The following is a 25859-nucleotide window of genomic DNA, read 5'->3' as shown; positions in this document are numbered from 1 at the left end:
AGATGACCCCAACAGACTCACAAGTGAAGTGTTGCCTCACCTGGAAGGACTGTTTGGGGCCCTGAATGGTTGCAAGAGAGGAGGTGTAGGGACAGGTGTAGCACTTACGCTTACAGGGATAAGTGCCGGGTGGGAGATCCGTGGAGAGGGATGTGTGGACCAGGGAGTCGCGGAGGTTAGGATCCCTGCGGAAAGCGGAGAGGGGTGGAGAGGGAAAGATGTGCTTCGTGGTGGGGTCCTTTTGAAGGTGGCGGAAGTTGCGGAGGATAACGTGCTGGATCCGGAGGCTGGTGGGGTGGTAGGTAAGGACAAGGGGAACTCTGTCCCTGTTGTGGTTGCGGGAGGATGGGGTGAGGGCCGAAGTGCGGGAAATGGAGGAGATGCGGGTCAGCAAGACAGCAAGTCCAGTTGCCTTGATTTACTACTGCTTGATATACAATGACCTTGGTGATTGAGAACCTTCATAGACAAGTAGAGAGAATGGAATTCTTGATGTTGAAAAGTTGTGATAATGCTGGATTGGAGGAGGCTGAGAATTGTTTGGGCTGTTCTGCTTCTGTGCTTTAGAATTTGATAGCTGTAGAAGCTGGATTTCACCTTTATCATGTGCTGTGAATCACAGGAAGTGGATTGCAGCCTTTATGCCTGTCCATGGGAGCCTGAATGCAGTGATATAAAATGCTGCCCGTGGAGATGAGGGTGAAGGAGTGCTTCAGTGTGTATGTGGTCACCCACCAGCCCTCCTCCCACCTCCGGCAATCAACCGATGGAGTCCTATCTGGTGAATGTCTCTGGGGCACTGCAAAATGTATTCAGGCAGAGACTGCAATGCATCTGTGGTGTGTGTGGTTTTGAAAATTTGCATTAAGCACTGCGAGACCAGAAACAATGTCATTAAGTCAGTGGATTGGGTTCAAGAGTGGTAACATTGCAGCTCTGTAAAACCCTAGCTAGAACACACTTGGAATATTGTATTCAGCTCTGGTCACCTCAATATAGGAAGTATGTGTAAGCTTTAGGTTGGAGGAGCAACACCCCATATTTCGTTTGGGCAGCCTCCAACCTGATGGCATGTACATTAGTTTCTCTAACTTACAGTAGTTTCTCCCCCACCCCTTCTCTCTTTCTTCATTCCCCACTCTGGCCTCTTCCGTTGCCTGTCACCTTCCTCTCTCTCATTGTCCACTCTCCTCTCCTATCAGATCCCTTCTTCTTCAGCCCTTATCACCTCCCAGTTTCTTACTTCACCCCCTTTCCCCACCCACCTGACTTCATCTGTCACCTCCTAGCTTGTAAATCCTTCCCTCCCCCTTAGCTTCTTCCCCCTTCCTTTCCAGCCCTGATGAAGGGTCTTGGTCCGAAACGTCGTCCCTTTATTCCTTTCCATAGATGTTGCTTGACCTGCTGAGTTCCTGCAATATTTTGTGTGTATTACTCTGAAAGCTTTAGAGAGAGTGCAGAGGATATCTACCAGGATGCTGCCTGGATAAGAGGGCATGTCTCAAGAAAATGGTTGAGCGAGCTAGGGCTTTTCCCTTTGGAGCAAAGGTGATGAGAAGTGACTTGATAGAGGAGTACAAGATAAGGGGCATTGATGGTGGACAATCAGAGACCTTTCCCCAGGGTGGAAATGACTGAGACAAGGTACAAGATAAGAGGCATGGATAGTGGACAGTTAGAGACCTTTTCCTAGGGTGGAAATGACTGAGACAAGGGGCATAATTTTAATGTGATTGGAAGAATGTAGACGGCGAATGTAAGTGGCAAGTTTTTCTTATACAGAGAGTGGTGAGTGCCAGAGATGGTGGTAGAGGCAGATACATCAGGGGCATTTAAGAATGATAGAAAAATGGAGGGCTACGCAGGAGAGAGGGGTTGGATTGATCCTAGATCCACACAACATCATGGGCTATAGGGCCTGAACTGTGCTCTAACGTTCTGTACTCTGTATGGGTGTGTTTAGCATTGAAAACTCAGGCTGACAGCAGCACCTGATACTGAGAGGACAAAGAATAGTACAGCACAGGAACTGGCTATTTGGCCCACCATGACATGCCAACTATGATACCAATTTAAAACCCATCCTACCGGTCTAACTCCCATGCTCATGTGCTTGTCTAACTGCCTCTTGAACACTGCTATCATACTTTCTTTTACTATGTTCCCTGACAGCAAGTCACAGGCACCTGCCACGCACTGTGTAAAAGAAAAACTGATCTCGCAAATCTCCTACTTCTCTCCTAAACCTGATAGTATTTGAGGTTGCCATCCTGTGAAAAAAGACTCTATGGCTCTCGTAATTGTTTACCAGGGCACCCTGACGGCCTTTGATGCTTCAGAGAAAACAATCCTAAGTTTGCCCAACTTCTCCTTCTCCAATCCAGGCAGCATCCTGGCGAACTTCTGCAGTCACACCTTTCCTATAGTTTGCTGACCAGAGCTGTGCACAGTGCTCCGAATATGGCTAGACTAAAGTTTTAAATGTTTATACTCAATGCTCTGACTAATGAAGGGAAACATGTCATATATCTTCTTTATACCTTCCCCACTTGTGTTGTCACTCCCAGGAAGCTATGAACTTCCACCCTAATAAAGCTCTATACCATCAAAGGCCTTTAATATACATCTGGCCAACTTGATGTGGGATTTGTTCCTTGTTTTACTGAGAATTATAAATGAAGGTTTGGATTACATGATACTGCTGCAATTTTTGTCGGCAAAACCTGAGCAATGATGCATGATAAGCTTCAGTCAAGCTGAGCACGATGCTGTCTGGAAGTTCTCATACTGATTTCCATACTGCTAGACGTGTACTGGAAATGGTTGCTACAACCAGGTCCTACAATGAGGCATCGGTACTGCCAGGTAGCGCAAGTTGTCCACAGAAACTGAAGCTTATCCTGATCCTGCTTGTTATTTCCCTGACTGGTCTGGCAGCGATGAGACTGAGCAGGTGTGGGTGTGGGAGTACGAGACCGATGAGGGTACTCACGACCTGTACATGGATGTCGGCGAGGAGATCCGACTGAGAGTGGTGGATGAAACTTTTGTGGACACCTCCCCCACTGGGCCCAGTAGAGCGGATACTTCGACCTCCACAGCAGAAGAAACACAGAGGAAGGAATCTCCCTACACACTGACGGTATGACTAAGCTGTTCCCTCTCAGTACATCCACCTCTTCCCTTGGTGGATGAGAAAGACTTGCATTAATATAGCTGGCAGGCAATTGAGTGCTTTTTAAAAGTTTGGACAGCAAGATAGTATAGTACTTAGCACAATAGTTTTACAGTGCCAGTGATTACTGACGGGCGTTCGATTCCTGCTGCTGTCTGTGAGAAGTTTGTATGTTGGCCCTGTGACTGTGTGGGTTTCCTCCGAGTGTCCTGGTTTCCTCCCACATTCCAAAGACATTCAGTTAGGATTAGTAAGCTGTGGGCTTGCTACGTTGGCACCTGACGTGTGTGGTGGCTCTCCCCAGCACAAACCTTGGATTGCATTGGTCGCTGCAAAACGGCATATTTCACCCTATGTTTCGATGTACATGTGACAAATAAAGCTAACCTCACTTTTGTAAGAAGTTTGGGAGCATTTCTGTACATGGAAAAATCCCACACAAGGTCATATTTTTAGTGACGTTATGTAAAGCAGTGAATTTTGGCCAAACACCATAGTTTTGCTTTTCTTCAAAACGCTGCAGTGGTGATCTTTTGTATGTAGCTGGGAGACCAGTCTGGGTCTCCATTTGACATTTTACCTAAAAGCTGACAGTGCCGCATTTCCCCTGTGAATCCCAAAAATTAAACCAAGTTGAGTCGATCGATGGTGCTCTCCCTCTCTGAGATTGAACTACTGCCACCCATTTCACCGAGAGGAGAAGTGATCAGTGTTGGGTCTTGTCCTGCTCTGTTTCTACACTTATTGACAAGAGAATTAAAAGGAGAGTTGCGTGTGGCCATTAACTGTTGTTCCTGGAGCACGAAGGGAATTGTAAACCACACCCATCTCCGAGTGAGTCATGTCTGAAGGTCAGTAGAGGACTACATGATATTTTAGTAGAGAAGAATCTGAACATTATTTTGTATCTCATGGGGAATGTATTAGAGCAAGATCATACTGCATTCCACTGCTGTGAAAATTTTCCCTGTATATTTTAGGCTTCTATTTGTTTCTTTTACTCTCCCTGCCTTTGTATGTGTTATGAGTAAACAGGGGTAGGTGGGAAAGTGCTCATGTAACCCCCTGCATTATTTCAGCCTGTGCTTTCAAATTGTTTGCAGGGGTCCATCAGTGAGCCTGGCCTGGGACTCCTGTCCTGGTGGACGAATGGTTAACGAGCCGACCGGATCCCATTGATTCAAATGCAGCACAATGACCATCTGCCCGGAGCTGGAACTTCCCGTCTTCCAGCCAGTTCCTCAGGGATCTTATTTTCTGAGAAGTGGACAGATGCTGGGCATTTAATTAGAGCGAGAAGCGTCCAGTGAGCACGATCCAGCTGGACTAGAATCCGAGGTTTCTGAGATGAGCAAATAAAGGTGGAGTGTGTCCAGAGGAAGATGAAGGACCTCCACGTGGAACACCTGGGTAGTCTTGACCACTTCCCACTGTGCAGAATCCTGCTGCTGCCCTCCTGACTAATTAGGCTGCTTGTGTGATAAATTAAAGATGTTTGATCAGTGAATTTAGTTCTCGTTTGTTTAAGCTGTGATTCCCATCGCTGTTGAGAAAATGAGCTGAGCCCGTGAACCAGATGCAACCTCTGATCCAGAGTCTCTTTGCCTCCTCCTTAAAGCGCCTGGCTGGCCGGACATGGACTACTGTTGCTTGTGAATCAGAAGGTGGTGAGTTCGAGCCCAGCGGGTGGCCTTGCCTGCCATAAGCCAGGGCAGGACTGCAGCCCCGGCTGCGGTTTGCATTACTCTATTGGCCAGACTAACCTGTGGCTTTATCGATGAACAATCCGATGACATTTCTGGAAGAGGACCAGCCAGCCTTGGCCTTTCCTCGTGCAGTTTACCTCATGTCTTCAAGAGGAGAGAAACCTGTGCATGTATTCCAGGTGCAAGACGACGACCACTTTCTGTGTAAGACAATCATCCCCTGTGATGTTTCCATTTATAGAGTCATAGGGCATGAAAGCAGACCCCTCTGTGCAACACTTCCATACTGACCCAGTTGCCAAATTGATCTGTTCCCATTTGCCTGTGTTTGACAGCCTTTTCTGTCCATTCACCAGATCGAATGTCCTTTAAATATTGTGATTGTACTCACCTCCATCACTTCCTCAGGAAACTCTTTCCACATGCGCAGCACCCTCTGTAGAAAAAGCTGCCTCTGGCCCCCTTTTAAATCTAATCCCTCTCACTTTAAACTTACAGTTCTGGACTCCCTACCATGGGAAACAGATTGTGGCTACTCACCTCATCTATGCCCCCTGCGTCAGCTCACCCCCTGTACACCGGGGGTGGGGGGTGGGGACTCCTGACCTATCCACCCTCTTATAACTCAAACCCTACAGTCCCGGTAACATCCTCTTTGCACCTTTTCCTGTTCAATGTCATCTTCAAATTCATAACGTGGAGCACCCGTATGCTGGAAAATATGAACAACTATATACACTTTGATAAACGTATGTCTTTCAACCCAGGCCTGAGCCAGGTACAAGGGTTTGACAGTTTCTGTGTTCCTTCTGTCCTTTCTATTTTGCGTTTGGACAGACTTTGCGCCCAGTAAGGAGGTTGCTGTGGTAACAGTTACAAAGAACGAACAATTCTTGTATTGTGCGTACCCTGCACATTAAGGTAATTTTCACACTCTGTTCCAGGTGCACACCATCCTCTGAAGCAAAAGCTGCCTCTGGTCCCCTTTTCAATCTAACCCCTCCCACCCCAGTCCACTGCAGAGGGGGCGGGTGGAAGAACCCTGCCCACCCGTATCAACAACACAAAACTTCCTTTTAGCTTTATTCTTGTTATAAATTCCTGCAAACTACATGGTTGCTGGTTGATAGTCCTGGAACTCCGTGTCTCCCAGAATAGTGGGAGTACCTTGAGCACATTCTAGAAGGCGGTTGTCATTCAGCAGGGCAGCTGGAGATGGAGAAGAGAAGTTAGCTGTGCCAGGAGTTGTGTATGTCCAGACAAAATGTTTAGATGGGAACTACAAATCTGTTGTGCCGAGTGTCTCCATCCTGCTGCCTTCCAAGTGGTAAAGGGAAGATCTGAGACCATATTAAATAGGAAGAGGTGTAGGCCATTCATCTCCAGCTTGCTCCCCCATTCAGTAAGATCATCACTGATCCAACTTCCCTCAGCTCATTCCTTCACCCTCTTTCCATAACCCTTAATTCCCTTACTGATTAATAATCTGTATCATTTTTGAATAAATTTAGTGATTCAACTTTCTGGGACAAACACTCGCAACCTTTTGAGTGAAGAAACTATTTGATATCTCGGTCTTAAATAGACTCCTCCCTATTCTGCTGTATCATCCCAGCAGCAATCTGTCTAAAGATCTTGTGTTCCAATAACATCACCTCTCTTTTTCCTGTACTTTAGTGAGCATAGGCCCAAAATGTTTGGTGGTTCTCCATGAGGCAATCCAACCCCATGATTGCCCTTAAATCTTTCACCTTTTACCCTTAACCTATGACCTCTAATCCTCTACTGTAAAGATGAAGCCACACTCAGGTTGGAGGAACAACACCTTATATTCCGTCTGGGTAGCCTCCAACCTGATGGCATGAACATTGACTTCTCAAACTTTCATTAATGCCCCACCTCCTCCTCGTACCCCATCCGTTATTGCCCATCCTCTGGGCTTCCCCCCTCCCTTCTTTCTCCCTAGGCCTCCCGTCCCATGATCCTCTCATATCCCTTTTGCCAATCACCTGTCCAGCTCTTGGCTCCATCCCTCCCCCTCCTGTCTTCTCCTATCATTTTGGATCTCCCCCTCCTCCTCCCACTTTCATATCTCTTACTAGCTCTTCTTTCAGTTAGTCCTGATGAAGGGTCTCGGCCTGAAACGTCAACTGTACCTCTTCCTAGAGATGCTGCCTGGCCTGCTGCGTTCACCAGCAACTTTTATGTGTGTTGCTTGAAATTCCAGCATCTGCAGATTTCCTCGTGTTTGCACCTCCAATTCTAGTTTGTCAACCTCAGTTGGGAAAAAGCCAGCTTGCATTAACCCTATCTACAGTATACTTCCATAATTTTGGATACCTCTATCAATTCTCCACACATTCAGGGAATAAAGTCCGAACCTAATAAACAGCTACCTGTAACCCAGGTCCTCCAGTCCCACCATTATCTGTGTAAATTCTATCTGTACTCTTCCAATCTTAGTGATATCTTTCCAGAAAGCAGGTGACCGGAACTGTGCACACAGTACTCCAGATATGGTGTCACCGATATCTTGTACAACTTCGACATAGCATCCCAAATCCACACCTGGCCTGCTCTATCGCTCTATGATCCTAAAGTGCAACACCTCGCACTTGTCTGCATTAAATTCCACCTGCCATTTTTACATCCCACTTTTTCAGCTTGTCTAGGTCATGGAGAAACCTTTGATAACCTTCCTTACTGTCCGCTATGCTCCTAATATTGGCGAATTTCACAAATTTACTGATTCAGTTACCATAATATCATCCAGATTGTTGATATTCACTCAGCGGCCACTTTATTTGTTACACCTGTACACCTCGTTAGGCAAATATCTAATCAGCCAATCGTGGCAGCAACTCAATGCAGAAAAGCATGCAGACATGGTCAAGAGGTTCAGTTGCTGTTCAGACTAAACATTAGAATGGGGAAGAAATGTGATCAAGTGACTTTGACCGGGGAATGATCGTTGGTGTCAGATGGGGTAGTTTGAGTATCTCAGGAACAGCTGATCTGGGATTTTCACACACCACAGTGAGTTTACAGAGAAACAAAAACCATTCTGTGGGCGAAAATGCCTTGTTGATTAGAGAGTTGATAGAAGAATGGTCAGACAGGTTCAAGCTGACAGTAATTCAAATAACCCAGATGGTGTGCAGGAGAGCATCTCTGAATGCACAGCATGTTGAACCTTGAAGTGGACGGGCTACAGAAGCAGAAGACCACAAACATACACTCAGTGGCCACTTTATTAGGCTCAGAAGGTCACAGGCCTCCAATCAGAGAGGCAACCATCTACCACCGCTCTGGTTTCTCCCACAAAGCCATCGTCAAATCTAATTTACTACAGTACCTCGTCCTGAATGCCAATGACTGAACCTTCTTGACCACCCTCTCATGCTGGACTTTGCCAAAGCCCTTGCTAATGTCCATGTGAACAACATCCACTACCCTTCCTTCAGCAACTTTCCTGGTAATCTCAGAAAAAAGCTCTGTAAGGTCTGTTAGAAGTAACGCTGCGGCTCTATAAAACTGGTTGGACCATACTTGGATTTTGGTGGCCTCGTTAGAGAAAGGACTTGGAAGCTTTATAGAGAGCGCAGAGGAGATTTACCAGGATTCTGCCTGGATTAGAGATGGTGTCTTACGAGGAAAGGTTGAGTGAGCTAGGGCTTCTCTCTTTGGCATGAAGGAGGACAAGAGGTGAGTTATTAGAGGCGTATAAGATGATAAGGTCGGGTCCAGGCCCCAGAGTGTACTGAGGCAATTGAACCTGATGTTTGGTCATCGATTTAGGTGCCGGACCAGATTAAAAAGATCAGGGTGTCAGGGCCCGAAGTGAGGTACGGGCTGGTTCAGTGACGTTTACTCTGCTCTGTGCTGAACTACGGGTCTCAAACTCTCTTTGTGGGCTTCAGCCCAGAATGCAATTTGCTTCCGGTTATTGTTTGCACAATTTTTTTTTCTCTCTGTACATTGGGTGCTGGGTTCTTCTGTGTTTCGTGGCTGCCTGTTAGGAGATGAATCTCAAGGCTGTATAACATTCATACTTTGATAATAAATGTACTTTTTTGAACTTTGAAAAGACATAAGTAGAGTGGACATTAAAAAATGGCTGTTGGCAGAGGAAATATTGACTTGTAATGTTTCCATGGAGAGTAGTATGCTCAGTGATTGGTAAGGTTTAGGAATGACTATCCAGAGGGGAAAGATAATACATGAGAGTGAACAAGCAGGGAGTATGGAAGAAAATCTCAAAACCAGAACCATACAGAAACTGAAAAGAGTAGAAAAGGTGTGTGTTTTGTAGAGACAGGACAGGGATGAGGCAATAAACAAATAATTTGTGTCACTCTTCACAGTAAATATATTGGATAGTGGGGAGTCAAATGAATGAGGGGGAGAGAATGGGGTTTAAGGAGATGATAAATCAGCCATGATGGAATGGCAGAGCAGACTCGATGGGCCGAATGGCCCAATCCTGTTCTTGTGTCTTATGGTCATTTGCTGTTATAGAAAAAGCATAAGATTAACTAAGGGGTCTACAGTTAGCTGTGCTATGAAGCTGACGTCCTGCAAATGGTTGTGAACGCACTCACGGAGATCTTTCATTGGATTGTAAAGCAGATGGAGAGGTAGTAACTCTGATGATGCTGTTTGAGAAGGAGAAGACAGGGAAGTGCGAGCAGGTAAACCCGAGGTTGGTTTTCGGAGATAACTCTGGCAGAGGACACTTGTAATAGAGCAGGTCGTGTGGATTCATGGAGGAAAGATCATATTGGAATTGGTTTATTATTGTCACGTACACCGAGATACAGTGAAAAACGTCTTGCATACTGTTCATACAGATCAAATCATTACACAGTGCTTTGAGGTAGAACAAGCATGGTACCGAATTGCCACCTGTTGGAAGACTCACAACCTATCTACATAAGGTGGTGGTCAGTACACAATTGTCTAATGAACAATAGCATAGGCCTAGGGCGATGGAGTCCGCCACGTACCTGTTCCTCCAATGGGCAAATTGCAGTGAGTTAATGGAGACTGGAGTTAATGCATGCTATGAACAGCCTCTTGCAGCATTTCATGATGGTCAGAGACACCAGGGAGGTCGTCATTAAGGCACGTCATCTTTTTTTCCCTTGGTATGGGGGATGACGGTGGTCTTCCTAAAGCAGGTAGAAATCTCTGATTGAAATAGGGAGAGGTCTGCAAACAACCCACCAGCTGATACGTGCAGGATCTAAGGATGCTGCCAGGGACACCATCCAGGCCTGATGCTTCAGAACATAGAACATTACAGCCCCTTTGGCCCATGGTCTTCTAACCTCCTCCTAGATCTATTTAACCAATTCCTCCACATAACCCTGCCACCAACGTTTTACTTTCATCCACATGCCTCTCTAAGAGACTCTTAAATGTACCTCTACCACCACTCCTGGCAGTGTGTTCCATGCACTCACCACGCTGTGTAAAATAAAGCTACCTCTGACAAAAACCTGGCCATTAACCGGTCGCGCATTGGGGAAAGGTGGGTTCACACCCCCCCCCCTTGGAAGACCGATCTTACGCCTGCAATGCAGCCGCCAGAGAGACCCAAGCTCTGAGCTGCGCTCTCCTGCTCTGTGTTGATGCCGTTTGCCATGTGTTGTCTTGGGTCTCGTTACAAAACCCTAAAAATACGGCGACAGGCTCCGGGCTTGAAGAAAGGCGGGGGTTGCACTGCCCTCTCCGGCCTCTAGATGGCCCTGCGACGGCCCTGCAGCAGGACGTCTTCCCTCTTCCTGTCCGGCCCCGCAGGGAAGCCGCAGTGGGCTGCAAGCGAGGGGCATGCCGCCGGCTCCGAGCGCAGCGGCGCCGGGTGCCTGCAGAAGGCAGGGCTGGCGTGGGAGAGGTGAGACCGTCTGAGCCTGCAGCCTTTTTGCGTAACGAAACCAGCTAGGACAAGGTGCTGACAAACAACAGCACTCGACTCCTTAATATCATAAGGTACGACTTCTTTTTTGACTAACTGGTCTATTTTAAATTACAGTATATAAGTAGCTGAGCTGTGTGTGTGTGTGTTAACGGGTTTCTTTGTCCTTCCTGCAGTATCACTGTGTAGTCAATCTGAGAGGCAACAGCTTTTTTAAATTTTGAGCCTCAGATACAAAATGCTGGAGGACCCCACTCAGCAAGTCGGGCAGTTTCTATGGAAGGGAATAAACAGTCGGCGTTTCAGGCCGAGTACTGAGTTCTCCTCTCCCCCCCCCCCCAACAGCATTTTGTGTGTATTGTTTTAAGATTTTCACTATCTGTAGAATCTCTTGTGTTTAAACTTGGGCCCCAAGTATGGCCAGGATGCTGAACTTGAGTCACAGGGTGTTGTGAAGCTCTTCTGGTTTCTGATGTGCACAGAGGACAAGGGAAGGAACTGCTTCCAATGACTGCTTATCTCCAAACTGTGGCAGTGATAGGTGGCAGGACCAACAGGGAGGGGACCTGACCAATGAGGAGACCGGGTAGGGAGCTGACCAATGAGGAGACGGGGTAGGGACCTGACCAATGAGGGGACCGGGTAGGGACCTGACCAATGAGGAGACGGGGTAGGGGCCTGGCCAATGAGGAAATGGGGTACAGACGTGACCAATGAGGAGACAGGGTAGGGAGATGCCCAATGAGGAGACGGGGTAGAGACCTGACCAATGAGGGGACCGGGTAGGGAGCTGACCAATGAGGAGACCGGGTAGGGAGCTGACCAATGAGGAGACGGGGTAGGGGCCTGGCCAATGAGGAAATGGGGTACAGACGTGACCAATGAGGAGACAGGGTAGGGAGATGACCAATGAGGAGATGGGGTACGGTCATGACCAATGAGGAGACGGGGTAGGGACCTGAACAATGAGGAGACGGGGTAGAGACATGATCAATGAGGAGACAGGGTAGGGGCCTGACCAACGAGGAGATAGGGTACGGATGTGACCAGTGAGGAGACGGGGTAGGGATGTGACCAATGAGGAGACGGGATACGGTCGTGACCAATGAGGAGACAGGGTATGGGCCTGACCAATGAGGAGACGGGGTATGGGCCTGACCAATGAGGAGACGGGGTAGGGACGTGACCAATGAGGAGACGAGATAGGGACGTGACCAATGAGGAGACAGGGTAGAGGCCTGACCAATGAGGAGATAGGGTATGGATGTGACCAATGAGGAGACGGGGTAGGGGCCTGACCAATGAGGAGGCGGGGTAGGGGCCTGACCAATGAGGAGGCGGGGTAGGGGCCTGACCAACGAGGAGACGGGGCAGGGACGTGACCAACGAGGAGATGGGGTAGGGGCCTGACCAATGAGGAGATGGATTAGGGATGTGACCAATGAGGAGATGGGATGGGGAGCTGACCAATGAGGAGACGGGGCAGGGACGTGACCAACGAGGAGACGGGGTAGGGGCCTGACCAACGAGGAGACAGGGTACGGAGCTGGCCAATGAGGAGACGGGGCACAGGGCTGACCAATGAGGAGACGGGGTACGGTCGTGACCAATGAGGAGACGGGGTGCGGTCGTGACTAACGAGGAGATGGGGTAGGGGCCTGACCAATGAGGAGACGGGGTAGGGTGCTGACCAATAAGGAGAAGGGGTAGGGGCCTGACCAATGGGGAGACGGGGCACGGAGCTGACTAATGAGGAGACGGGGCACGGAGCTGACCAATGAGGAGACCGGGTACGGTCATGACCAACGAGGAGACAGGGTGCGGTCGTGACCAACGAGGAGACGGGGTAGGGGCCTGACCAATGAGGAGGCGGGGTAGGGGCCTGACCAATGAGGAGGCGGGGTAGGGGCCTGACCAACGAGGAGACGGGGCAGGGACGTGACCAACGAGGAGATGGGGTAGGGGCCTGACCAATGAGGAGATGGATTAGGGATGTGACCAATGAGGAGATGGGATGGGGAGCTGACCAATGAGGAGACGGGGCAGGGACGTGACCAACGAGGAGACGGGGTAGGGGCCTGACCAACGAGGAGACAGGGTACGGAGCTGGCCAATGAGGAGACGGGGCACAGGGCTGACCAATGAGGAGACGGGGTACGGTCGTGACCAATGAGGAGACGGGGTGCGGTCGTGACTAACGAGGAGATGGGGTAGGGGCCTGACCAATGGGGAGACGGGGCACGGAGCTGACCAATGAGGAGACGGGGCACGGAGCTGACCAATGAGGAGACCGGGTACGGTCATGACCAACGAGGAGACGGGGTGCGGTCGTGACCAACGAGGAGACGGGGTAGGGGCCTGACCAATGAGGTGACGGGGTAGGGTGCTGACCAATAAGGAGAAGGGGTAGGGGCCTGACCAATGAGGAGATGGGGCACGGAGCTGACCAATGAGGAGACGGGGTACGGTCATGACCAACGAGGAGACGGGGTAGGGAGCTGACCAATGAGGAGACGGGGTAGGGGCCTGACCAATGAGGAGACGGGGTAGGGAGCTGACCAATGAGGAGACGGGGTAGGGAGCTGACCAATGAGGAGATGGGGTACAGTCATGACCAACGAGGAGATGGGGTAGGGAGCTGACCAATGAGGAGACGGGGTAGGGGCCTGACCAATGAGGAGACGGGGCAGGGACGTGACCAACGAGGAGACGGGGTAGGGACCTGGCCAATGAGGAGACGTGGTAGGGGCCTGGCCAATGAGGAGACGGGGTAGGGAGCTGACCAATGAGGAGATGGGGTAGGGAGCTGACCAATGAGGAGACGGGGTAGGGAGCTGACCAATGAGGAGATGGGGTAGGGAGCTGACCAATGAGCTGGGATCAGGTACACCCACTCATGTTCAACAAGCAGACAGCAGAATGGACACCTGGACCCCAAAGCTCCCGATGCCTGAATGGGTCAGTGTTTCAGGTTTCAACCGGAAACATCAACAATTCTTTTCCCTCCAAAGATGCTGCTGGACTTGCTGAGTTCCTTCAGCAGGTTGTTTAATGCTCTAAATCAGAAGTTTCCAACCTGGGGTCCACGGACCCCTTGCTTAATGGTATTGGCCCATGGCACGAAGACAGGTTGGGAACCACTGCTGTATGTGGATGTTTGCGAAGAAAAAGAATTACAGGATGTATATTGTGTACATTTCTCTGACATTAAATGTACCTATTGAAATTGAAATGTCTTTGTTTCCTGCGCGGCCTCACTTCACCAGATCACGTGCAAGTCCCCGTGATAAGTATGGGAGGGATATTCCTGTGGAGTATTCAAGATTGTTTAATGTCAATCCCTGTACACAGGTGTAAGAAGAACAAAATAATTGTTACTCCAGATCCGATGCAGCACAAAAAAAACGAGATAAAGAACACAATAAAACACACGATAAATATGAATACGTAGATTGATTGTATATCCATTGATTGTATGGCTGACATGAAATAATAAAGTAGCGGTGGAGTTAGTGGGTGGAGGTGTTGATCAGCCTCACTGTTTGGGGAAAGTAACTGGTTTTGAGTCTGGTGGCCCTGATGTGGATGCTACGTAGCCTCCTCCCTGATGGGAGTGGGACAAACAGTCCATGAGCCGGGTGGGTGTGGTCCTTCATGATGTTACTGGACCATTTCTATTTATATGTCCTCGATAGCGGGCAGGCTGGTGCAAGTGAGCAGAACTGGCCACGTTACCCTTCCCGGAGAAAGGGGAACCTACAGTGGTTTGAGTTCAAAAGGAAGTATGTGGCTTTCAGACACGGAGGCTTTGAGATGTAGATCACCCATCATCCGCGATTCTCCCCAATTTGAGCTCTCCTGGATCTCGGCTGGGGTCAGGGTTGCAGCTGACGATTCCCTGCACTGTGCTGATATTCTTGACCGCCCTCTCACTGACCTGCACGAGCACGGCCTTGCAATCCCAAATCACAGCGTTCAAAATGATTCCCAAGCACCCAATTATACTAAAAACCCACTTCATTCCCTCCACGTCCCCCCTCAACCCAACCCTGGACTCTGTCCCCCGCCGACTCACCGGCGAACAGCGGGCGGTACCAACCTGCACGCCTTTGTGGGCCTGGTCTGGTGACCGCGCGCACGACGGGGCGAAAGGGGAGAAAGCGGTAAGAGAAGAATGGAGAGCAAGGGAGGGTGAGAAGAGAAAGAATCCCTTAGTTATGAGGGACCAAGGACCGACCACCATTTCTCACCTTTAAACAGGTGGAGGGTGATGTAAAGGGATCTTTTGGAAAATGGTTCAGTTGCACTTTTATTTTTAAAGACTTCTCTAAAATGGGTTATTGTGGAGTTTAATTATGCAGTTTGGAAAACAAGCCTGGATGCTGCTCTCTGGTTTGCTGATCTCACTGCATCAGCTAGATACAAGTGGAAATTGTTGACCTTTTCAGCTTACACGGTAACTTCCCCTCTCTCTCTCTCTGATTCTTGTGGTCTTGGCAATTTCAGTCTTGTGTTGTCAGAGATCAAAGTGGCTTGCCACCGTGGTTTGCGCTGGAGGCATGGGGTGTCTGTCCAGAGGTCAGGACCAGGAAGTAGAGCAGAAGGAGCTCCAGGTGATAAGGCAGGAGCCCTTGGTAATGTTCTGACAGCCCATGGAAAACAGAGCCAGTAGTGGGCTTCCAGCCGTTATCTTCGCTGAGCTTCATTTCATTCTGTATAGATTGAGGAACAAGGGCGTCCAGATCTATAAAGCTCAGTTCCTCTGTACGTCTACCCCCTCAGTCCTTAGTCTCGCGTGTGGTAGGTGAGATTCATTTTCCCTTTCAATCTACATACAGTACAACTTAATTTATCAGTCTCGCACTGGAATGTGCCCTTTAGAAACATAGAAAACCTACAGCACAATACAGGCCCTTTGGCCCACAAAGCTGTGCCAAACATTTCCTTACCTTAGAAATTACCTTGACTCTACCCATAGCCCTCTATTTTTCTAAGCTCCATGTACTGGTCCAGGAGTCTCTTAAAAGACCCTATCGTATCCGTATCCGCCTCCACCACCGTCGCAGGCAGCCCATTCCCCACACTCACCACTCTCTGCGTAAAAAAACTTACCCTTGACATCTCCTCTGTACCTACCCCCAAGCACCTTAAAACATGCCCTCTCGTGCTAGCCATTTCAGCCCTGGGAAAAAGCCTCTGACTATCCACACGATCAATGCCTCTCATCATCTTATACACCTCTATCAGGTCACCTCTCATTCTCCGTCACTCCAAGGAGAAAAGGCCGAGTTCACTCAACTTATTCTCATAAGGCATGCTCTCCAATCCAGGCAACATCCTTGTAAATCTCCTCTGCACCCTTTCTGTGGTTTCCACATTCTTCCTGTAGTGAGGCAACCAGAACTGAGCACAGTACTCCAAGTAGGGTCTGACCAGGGTCCTAAATAGCTGCAACATTACCTCTCGGCTCCTAAACTCAATCCCACGATTGATAAACGCCAATGCACCGTATGCCTTCTGAAACACAGAGTCAACTCATCACCCAGGGTTTGGCCCATCATGTCTGAACTAACCATGATGCCAATCCAACTAATCCCATCTAATTGATTTTGTGATTTCCATCCAAATTCGTGGCCTCGTTGTAACCTTGCCCAGCCCATCAGCCCTCTACGATCTTTGATCAACTCCACTTCTAGCCCCCCCTGTAGTAATTGTTCTGTTATTGGTCCCCAGGGACCTGGATTCCAGTTCCTGGAATTCCTTCCCTAACCTCTCACCCTTTTTAAGATGAGGGATAAGACCCATGTGCTAGCAGAAGAGATTGGTCTAGGTGGGCTTCGTGGCTGCTGGCTTGGTCACTGTGGGCTGAATACCATGTTCAAAGCTCTTCTCCTACCAGGCTTGTGCTCATCTTCCCTGTGCAGAGGGTGAGTCACTAAAGCTGAGACAGAGAGAGATCTTTGATCTCTTGGAGGTTTTGGGGGGGGCGGGGGTCATAGAACTGAAACAGGCCCTTCGGCCCACTGAGTCTGTACTGGCCACTACCTTGGCAGACAAGGGAACTCAAGGACAGCATAAAAACAAAAGCAAGGGCATACGGTACAGCAAAAATTAGTGAGAAGTTAGAGGGTTGGGGAGCTTTTAAAAGCTAACAGAAGGCAACTAATAAAGCAATAAGGAAACACGAGGAAATCTGCAGATGCTGGAATTTTAAGCAACACACATAAAAGTTGCTGGTGAACGCAGCAGGCCAGGCGGCATCTCTAGGAAGAGTCGATGTTTCGGGCTGAGACCCTTTGTCAGGACAAAGCAATAAGGAGATAACATTAGAGTTAAGGAAGTAAGCCAGCCAATAATATAAAAGAGAATACCAAAAGCCAAACGATTTTTCAAAAAAAAAGAGTAAAAGAGGTAAGACTGGACACTGGACCGCTGGAAAATAATAAGGGAGATGGAATTATAACCATATAACAATTACAGCATGGAAACAGGCCATCTTGGCCCTTCTAGTCCATGCCGAACTAGAGGGAACAAAGAAATAGTATTGAACTGAGTAAGTATTTTGCTTCGGTCTTCACTGAGGAAGACACCAGCAGCATGCCAGAAGTTTGAGAAGGTTGCGGGGTAGAAGTGAGTGTAGTTGCTATTACTAAGGGAGAGGCGCTTGAGAAGCTGAAAGGTCTGATGGTAGTTAAGTCACCTGGACCGGATGGACTACACCCCAGGAGTGGAATTGCAGACCTAACCAGTTCCCCTCTACCACCACTCTGCTCCGTCTAGTGGAATTAGTCCTTACTCTTAATAATTTCTCCTTTGGCTCCTCCCATTTCCTCCAAGCTAAAGGTGTAGCAATAGGCACCCGTATGGGTCCTAGCTATGCCTGCCTTTTTGTTGGCTTTGTGGAACAATCCATGTTCCAAGCCTGTACTGGTATCTGTCCCCCACTTTTCCTTCGCTACATCGATGACTGCATTGGCGCTGCTTCCTGCATGCATGCTGAGCTCGCTGACTTCATTAACTTTGCCTCCAACTTTCACCCTGCCCTCAAGTTTACCTGGTCCATTTCTGACACCTCCCTCCCCTTTCTAGATCTTTCTGTCTCTATCTCTGGAGACAGCTTATCTACTGATGTCTACTATAAGCCTACTGACTCCCACAGCTATCTGGACTATTCCTCTTCTCACCCTGTCTCTTGCAAAAATGCCATCCCCTTCTCGCAATTCCTCCGTCTCTGCCACATCTGCTCTCAGGATGAGGCTTTTCATTCCAGGACGAGGGAGATGTCCTCCTTTTTTAAAGAAAGGGGCTTCCCTTCCTCCACCATCAGCTCTGCTCTCAAACACGTCTCTCCCATTTCACGCACATCTGCCCTCACCCCATCCTCCCGCCACCCCACTAGGAATAGGGTTCCCCTTGTCCTCACCTACCACCCCACCAGCCTCCGGGTCCAACATATTATTCTCCGTAACTTCTGCCACCTCCAACGGGATCCCACAACTAAGCACATCTTTCTCTCCCTCCCCCTCTGCTTTCCACAGGGATCGCTCCCTACGCGACTCCCTTGTCCATTCGTCCCCACCATCCCTCCCCACTGATCTCCCTCCCGGCACTTATCCTTGTAAGCGGAACAAGTGCTACACATGCCCTTACACCTCCTCCTTTACCACCATTCAGGGCCCCAGACAGTCCTTCCAGGTGAGGCGACACTTCACCTGTGAGTCGGCTGGGGTGATGTACTGCGTCCAGTGCTCCCGATGCGGCCTTCTATATATTGGTGAGACCCAGAGCAGGCTGGGAGACCGTTTCGCTGAATACCTACGCTCTGTCCGCCAGAGAAAGCAGGATCTCCCAGTGGCCACACATTTTAATTCCATGTCCCATTCCCATTCTGATATGTCTATCCACAGCCTCCTCTACTGTAAAGATGAAGCCACACTCAGGTTGGAGGAACAACACCTTATATTCTGTCTGGGTAGCCTCCAACCTGATGGCATGAACATTGACTTCTCTAACTTCTGTTAATACCCCACCTCCCCTTCGTACCCCATCCGTTATTTATTTATCTGTCTATCTACTTATTTATTCTCTTTCTCTCTCTCTCTCTCTCTCTCTCTCTCTCCTTTTTCTCCCTCTGTCCCTCTCACTATACCCCTTGCCCATCCTCTGTGTCCCCCCCCCCCTTGTCTTTCTTCCCGGGCCTCCTGTCCCATGATCCTCTCATATCCCCTTTGCCAATCACCCGTCCAGCTCTTGGCTCCATCCCTCCCCCTCCTGTCTTCCTCTATCATTTTGGATCTCCCCCTCCCCCTCCCACTTTCAAATCTCTTACTAGCTCTTCTTTCAGTTAGTCCTGACGAAGGGTCTCGGCCCGAAACGTCAACTGTACCTCTTCCTAGAGATGCTGCCTGGCCTGCTGCGTTCACCATCAATTTTTCTGTGTGTTGCTTGAAATTGCAGCATCTGCAGATTTCCTTGTATCTGCAGCCTTTCCTGGTTGGCTGCCCGGTGACTAGTGGTGTTCCACGGGGGTCTGTGTTCTCTTCACATTATATGATAATGACTTGGAAGATAGAATCAATGGCTTTGTGGCTAAGCTTGTGGACAGCAGAAAGACTGGTGGTGGGGCAGGTAGTGCTGAGGAACCAGGGAGACTGCAAAAGGACTTGGACAGATTCGGAGAATGGGCAAAGAAGTAGCAGATAGAATACGATGTCAGGGAGAGTATTGTCTCGCACGTTGTTGGAAGGAGTAAGCTGGAGACTATTTTCTCAGTGAGGAGTGAATTCAGAAATTGGAGGTGTAAGATCCTAGTGCAGGATTTCCTAAAGTTAACTTGCAGGTTGAGTTGGTAGTGAGGCAAATGCAATGTCATTTCAAGATGATTGGAATATAAAATCAAGGATGTAATGCTGAGACTTTATAAGACATTGGTTAGACCGTGTTTCAAAGATCAAAGTAATATTTATTATCAGAGTATGTACACGTCACTACATACAACCCTAAGATTTTTTTTCCTGCAGGCATACTTAGCAAATCTTACGGAATAGTAACAGTAAACAGGATTGATAGACAACAAACTATGCAAATGCAGATATAAATAAATAGCAATAAATAAGAGCATAAAATAACAAAATGGAGAGAGTTCTATAAGTGAGACCATCGGTTGTGGGAACACCAGAAATAGAATGAGTGTAGTTATCGCCTTTTGTTCAAGAAGCTGATGGTTGAGGGGCTGTAACCGTTCTTGAACCTGGTGGTGTGAGTCATGAGGTACTTATACCTTCTACTTGATGGCAGCAGCGAGAAAAGAGCAGAGGATCTTTGACGATGGTTGCTGCTTTTCTACGGCAATGTTTCATGTAGATGTGCTCAACGGTTGGGAGGGCTTTACCCGTGATGTACTGGGCCGAGTCCACTATGTTTTGTAGGACTTTCCACTCAAAAGCATTGGTGTTCCCAGACCAGGCTGTAACGCAGCCAATCAGCACACTTTCCATAACACATCTAAAGAAGTTTGTCAAGGTTTTTGATGTCGTGCCAAATCTCCGCAGACTCCTGAGGAAGTAGAGGCACTGTCGTGCTTTCTTTGCTATAATTATATGATGGGTCCAGGACGGGTCCTCCGACATAACGACAGGCAGGAATTTAAAGTTACTGACTCTCTCCATCTCTGATCCTCCGACGAGAACTGGCTGATGAATCTCTGGTTTCCCTCTCCTGAAGTCTGCAATCAGTTAACACACATAAAAAATGCTGGTGAACGCAGCAAGCCAGGCAGCATCTCTAGGAAGAGGTACAGTCGACGTTTTGGGCCGAGACCCTTCGTCAGGACTAACTGACTGTTCTTTCAGTTGGATGTGCTGGCATTGGAGAGGTCCAGAGGCTCATGAGAATGATCCCAGGAATGAAAGAGTTTACGTACGGGATGCATTTGATGGCTCTGGGCCTGTACTCACTGGAATTTAGAAGAATGAGAGGCATTTTATTGAAACCTAACGAATACTGAAAGACCTAGACAGTGTGAACGTGGAGAGGATGTTTCTTATAGTGGGCGGGTCTAAGGCTACGTCTTCACTACGCCGGATAATTTTGAAAACGCCGGTTTCGAGTAAAAACGACAGGCGTTCACACTAAGCGTTTGTCAAAATATCTCTGTCCATATTAGACGGATATTTGGGCGAATCTCCTCCTACTGGGCACGCGCAGGACACACAGAAAACAAGCGAAGAGGAAATGGTATACTTGGTGCGCGTTTGTCCAGTTACAGAGTAGAAAAACTTAAAAGGAATTGCTCTTGGCTCTCGCTCAGGAGGACTTGAAACTTAAAAAAAACAAATACTGGAGTGTATGGAGGCAACCGACAGGGGGTTCACGGATAGTATGACCCAGCTGACGACAAATATTGAAAGACTGACTAACTCTGTTGCATTAATAAAGCACCTTGTTAAATGTATAAAACATGTCTGCATCAATGTTATCTTGTATTTCAATACAATGTTACATTAGGCTGTTACACATCTATTGTCAGAGAAGTACTTGCATAAATAGGTGAACCACCTTCATACAAGCAAGGACAGAAAACAGGGCAAAGTGAGAATACTTATTTATTCAGTAAGCTATGGGTCAAAGTATTTGGTGAGTACATTTCTAACCTTCTGGCTTCTGTCTTGTTGCCGTCTGTTCTGAAATTGTTAGATGGTTGCGTTCAAGAAAACAACGAACATCTGTTCCGGCACATCATGACAGCGTTTTTAAATAGTCAAAAAAGCTCACGTTACAATTTAACTCTCACGCCGTTCACACTGACTGCGCGTTATAACAGCCGTACAGCAGTGCTTGCGCAGTACCAAGCAGAAGCAGAAAATGCATTGTTGTGTTGTGGTGTTGTCATGACAGTGTTTTTAAATCTCTCCGTCTACCCCGTATACACTACAACAGATATTAGGCGTTTTCAGATTTATTCACTCTGGAGATTGTTTCTGAAAATCTCCGTTTTCGGGGATGAAAACACCGTCTCAGTGTGGACAGAAGGTCAAAACGAAGAGAAAAAACTTTGTTTTCAAAATTATCCGGCGTAGTGTGGACATACCCCAAGACCAAAGGACACAGCTTTAGAAAAAGAGACCGCTGTAGAAGAGTTGAAGTGTAAGTTCTTTAGCCTGAGGGTATGTGGAATTTGTGGAATTCATTGCTGCAGTCGGCTGCGGAGGCCAGGTCGTTGCATATAGAGTAAGTGGAGGTTGATAGGTTCTCGATTAGCAAGGATGTCAAAAGTTAATGGGGGAAAAAAACGGGAGAATGGGGTTTGAGGGAAAGTAAATCAGGCATGATTGGTGGAGTAGACTTGATGGGCCAAATGGCCTAATCTTCCTCTTATAATGGTCTTATTAAGTGCCCATTTAATCTCATCCTACATAAACCATTTTGTTTAATTGCCAACAACCTTCCTCATGTTCTACCCCTCACCTACGCCACGAGGGACAAACTACAGTTTGTGGTATGAGGGGAAACCAGAGCACCCAGAGGAGAACCAGCCTGGTCTCCGCAAGATCATGCAGTCACCGATGGCGCCCCAGGTCAAGGTTGAACCCGGTTCTGGAAGGCCATGGCCATAGCAACTGCGTTACGATCTTGTGCGAACCAAGGGTTACGCAGTAGATGTGCGCCTGGGGTCAGGCTACTGAATAGAGGAGCAGATTTGAATTTGTACGTGGCCAGCTCCTGCTCACAATATTATGGGAGGTCTGATGAGGCTCCTAAACCCTTGGAATGTCTTACCAGATTGGTGCTATACCCAACCTTTTTTATGCCATTAACCGAGGGGTCTGTGGACACCAGGTTTCGAGTTCCTGGTCTAGACTCTCAAAGCTTATATAGGACTATTCATTTAGCAAGGCACACAAAATGCTGGAGGAACTCAGCAGGTTAGGCAGCATCCATGGAAAAAAGTAAACAGTCGATGTTTCGGGCCCTCTCCCTGTTTCAGCTTTCCCCTGCTGCCTTGTACTTCCCCATCCCCTCTTCCCACCTTCTTATTCGGACTTCTTCCCCCTTCCTTTCCAGCCCCGATGAAGGGTCTCGGCCCGAAACGTCGACTGTTTATTCCCCTCCGTAGATGCTGCCTGACCTGCTGAGTTCCTCCAGCACATTGTGTGTATTGCTCTAGATTTCCAGCATCTGCAGTCCCTCTTGTGTCTGCAGATCTTCTCGTGTTTTGTCCTTAAGCAAGGGGCTGATTTCTGTAGGGTGGATTTCTGGGTTTGGGGCTCTGAGCGGCAGCTGGACTGGGTGTCCATGAATACTCTTGTCTATTTTTGTCACTCTCCTCACTACTTCAGTGGCTCAGTTTACACTTCCATAATTAGGACTTTTGACGGGCTGAGGTTAGGCTCATCCTCCAATCCGATTTAGTGCTGAGGTGTCTGGAGAAAAAGAAAGACACAGCGCTAATCTCAACAATTCCTCTCTGATTAAAGGTGAAAGACTAGCTTTATTTGTCACACGTACTTCGGAACGCCAAAACGTAGTGTGAGATGTGTTTGTGTCAACGATCATCATAGTCTGAGGATAGGCTGGGGGGCAGCCCGCAAATGTCGCCGTGCTTCCGGTGCCAGCGTGGCATACTCACGTCTTGCTATCGCTAAGTCGTGAATCTTTGGGATGTGGGAGGAGATCCACGTGTTCTCGGACAGGACATACAAACTCCATACAGGAGTTGAGCTCTGATCTTACAGCGGGCACTGTAAAGAGTTACCCAAACACGAGGAAAGAGAAGGATTCCTGGAGCGAGCAAAACAACAGAGGGAGGGTTATTCTAACTCATCCTGCCTGTACATCGCCTCACTGTCTGGAAAGACAAAGCATTTCCAGTAGTACCACTCTCCCCCTCTATCTCCACAGCCCTTGAGGTGCCACGGTAATGTAGCGGTTAGAGCAGCGCTATTACAGCTTGGGACGTCAGAGTTCAGAGTTCAATCCCAGCATCCTCTGTAAGGAAATGTGTAGGTCTCCTCCAAGTGCTCCGGTTTCCTCCCACAGTCCAAAGCCATACTGGTTAGTAGGTTAATTGGTCATTGTAAGTCGACCTGTGATTAGGCTAGGATTCAATTGGGTGTTGCTGGCTGTGTGGCCCAAAGGTCCTGTTGAATTCTGTGAATAACAAAAGCTTCAGCTCTTTACTTCCATTACAAACAAGCCAAAAGCAGTCACCTGACCTCGGTATGTCAGGCACCGTCTCTTAAAGTGAACACAACAACTCAATGGCAGTGTTTGTGAATTATGTAGAACAGTTTCTATCATGAACATTAGATTAAATTATGAGGACACGCAGTCCTCTTTTATTGTCATTTAGTAATGCATGCATTAAGAAATGATACAATATTCCTCCGGTGTGATATCACAGAAACACAGGACAGACCGAGAATGAAAAATTAGCAAAAACCACATAATTATAACATATAGTTACAACAGTGCAACAATACCATAACTTGATGAAGAACAGGACATGGCACAGTAAAAAAAAGTTCAAAGTCTCTCAAAAGTCCCACATCTTACGCAGACGGGAGAAGGAAGAAAACTCTCCCTGCCATGCCCGACCACAGTCTGACTCTGAGTCCGAAAACTTGGAGCTCCGATCAGCCCTCTGGCACTGAGTACCGAGCGCCATCTCCACTGAACGCTTCGACCTCAGCCTCAGTTGCCAGCAGCAGGCAAAGCCGGGGATTTTGGGGCCTTCCCTCCAGAGATTCTCGATCGCACAGTAGCAGCGGCGGCGAACCGGGCATTTCAGAAATTTCTCCAGATGTCCCTCTGCTTCTCACGTCTGTCTCCATCAAATCAGAATTGTGCATCAGAATATTTAACAGATACGATCATTTGTCACTGGAGAACTGCACACATGCGCTGCGTCGCACCGCCATCTTCTCCTCCCGCCACCTGTTGTATTACCCTACAGGCTGAAAGGGACTATTCCTCACTGTATCTCTAAATAATAATCCAATTCCTGCTGTTTCACTATTTATCCAATTCCTTTGTTGTTAGTAAACTTGCTTTCAACACTCTTTTAGGCAGCAAATTGTGCATCAAAAGAACTGTCTGTATCCAAGAAGACTGCCTTATCTTGCCTGTGGTATTTCATCTCATTACAAAGTGCTTCCTTGTCCTCTGGAATTTGAGAGTGCAGGGATTGTAGTGCAGTGATCACCAAAAGGCAGACATGAGGCAACTACAACAGGACCGAGGTTTGGGATGTTGATGTATCCTGGCTCGTCAGGTACAGAATCCGGTACTTAAGGAAGTCAAGGACCATGAATGAAAATCATAGGTTATTATGGGCTCCTAGATGCTCTTCTGAATTTTAACCTGGTTAAAATTAGTTTCTTGTACATTTTGTCATCAACTGTAACTTGTATATTAAAAATCATGGAAAATGGCTTGCCCTCTTTTGACATAAAAATCTCCTTCAGTTGAATCTTTAGACTGGAACCCTTAATATATTTTGGTAGACAATAGGTGCAGGAGTAGGCCATTCGGCCCTTTGAGCCAGCACCGCCATTCACTGTGATCATGGCTGATCATCCACAATCAGTATCCAGTTCCTGCCTTATCCCCATAACCTTTGATTCCGCTATCTTTAAGCGCTCTATCCATCTCTTTCTTGAAAGCATCCAGAGACTTGGCCTCCACAGCCTTCTGGGGCAGAGCATTCCATATATCCACCACTCTCTGGGTGAAAAAGTTTTTCCTCAACTCGGTTCTAAATGGTCTACCCCTTATTCTTAAACTGTGGCCTCTGGTTCTGGACTCACCCATCAGCGGGAACATGCTTCCTGCCTGCAGCGTGTCCAATCCCTTAATAATCTTATATGCTTCAATAAGATCCCCTCTCAGCCTTCTAAATTCCAGGGTATACAAGCCCAGTCGCTCCAATCTTTCGACATATGACAGTCCCGCCATCCCGGGAATTAACCTTGTGAACCTACGCTGCACTCCCTCAATAGCTAGAATGTCCTTCCTCAAATTTGGAGACCAAAACTGTACACAGTATTCCAGGTGTGGTCTC

General features: G+C 48.0%; 2 protein-coding genes across 8 annotated transcripts in view; both read left to right on the top strand.

Moving 5' to 3' along the window:
- polr3h (polymerase (RNA) III (DNA directed) polypeptide H) overlaps nucleotides 1–4682 on the top strand; it is a 28149-nt gene extending 23467 nt beyond the window's left edge. For all 3 annotated transcript variants that reach the window (XM_063062739.1, XM_063062740.1, XM_063062738.1), the window contains exons 7-8: nucleotides 2938–3142; nucleotides 4279–4682. In XM_063062739.1, coding sequence (XP_062918809.1) covers nucleotides 2938–3142; nucleotides 4279–4332 — 259 coding nt within the window. In that variant the 3' untranslated portion in view covers nucleotides 4333–4682. The remainder of the gene's footprint in view (nucleotides 1–2937; nucleotides 3143–4278) is intronic.
- Nucleotides 4683–4811: 129 nt separating this feature from the next.
- Nucleotides 4812–25859, top strand: part of LOC134354040 (GATOR2 complex protein WDR24-like) — a 53519-nt gene continuing 32471 nt past the window's right edge. For 2 of the 5 annotated variants that reach the window (XM_063062736.1, XM_063062732.1), the window contains exon 1: nucleotides 9988–10872. The gene's annotated coding sequence lies outside the window, so the exon portion shown is untranslated. Of the gene's footprint in view, nucleotides 5086–9987; nucleotides 10873–21661; nucleotides 22028–25859 lie in introns of those variants that run through there. The other 3 variants (XM_063062735.1, XM_063062733.1, XM_063062734.1) reach the window with 3 other exon arrangements.

This window comes from Mobula hypostoma, chromosome 11, assembly GCF_963921235.1.
Source record: "Mobula hypostoma chromosome 11, sMobHyp1.1, whole genome shotgun sequence".
Classification (NCBI taxonomy): Eukaryota; Metazoa; Chordata; class Chondrichthyes; order Myliobatiformes; family Myliobatidae; genus Mobula; species Mobula hypostoma.
Note: the sequence above shows the minus strand (reverse complement) of the source record. Positions and strands in the feature narration are given on the sequence as shown.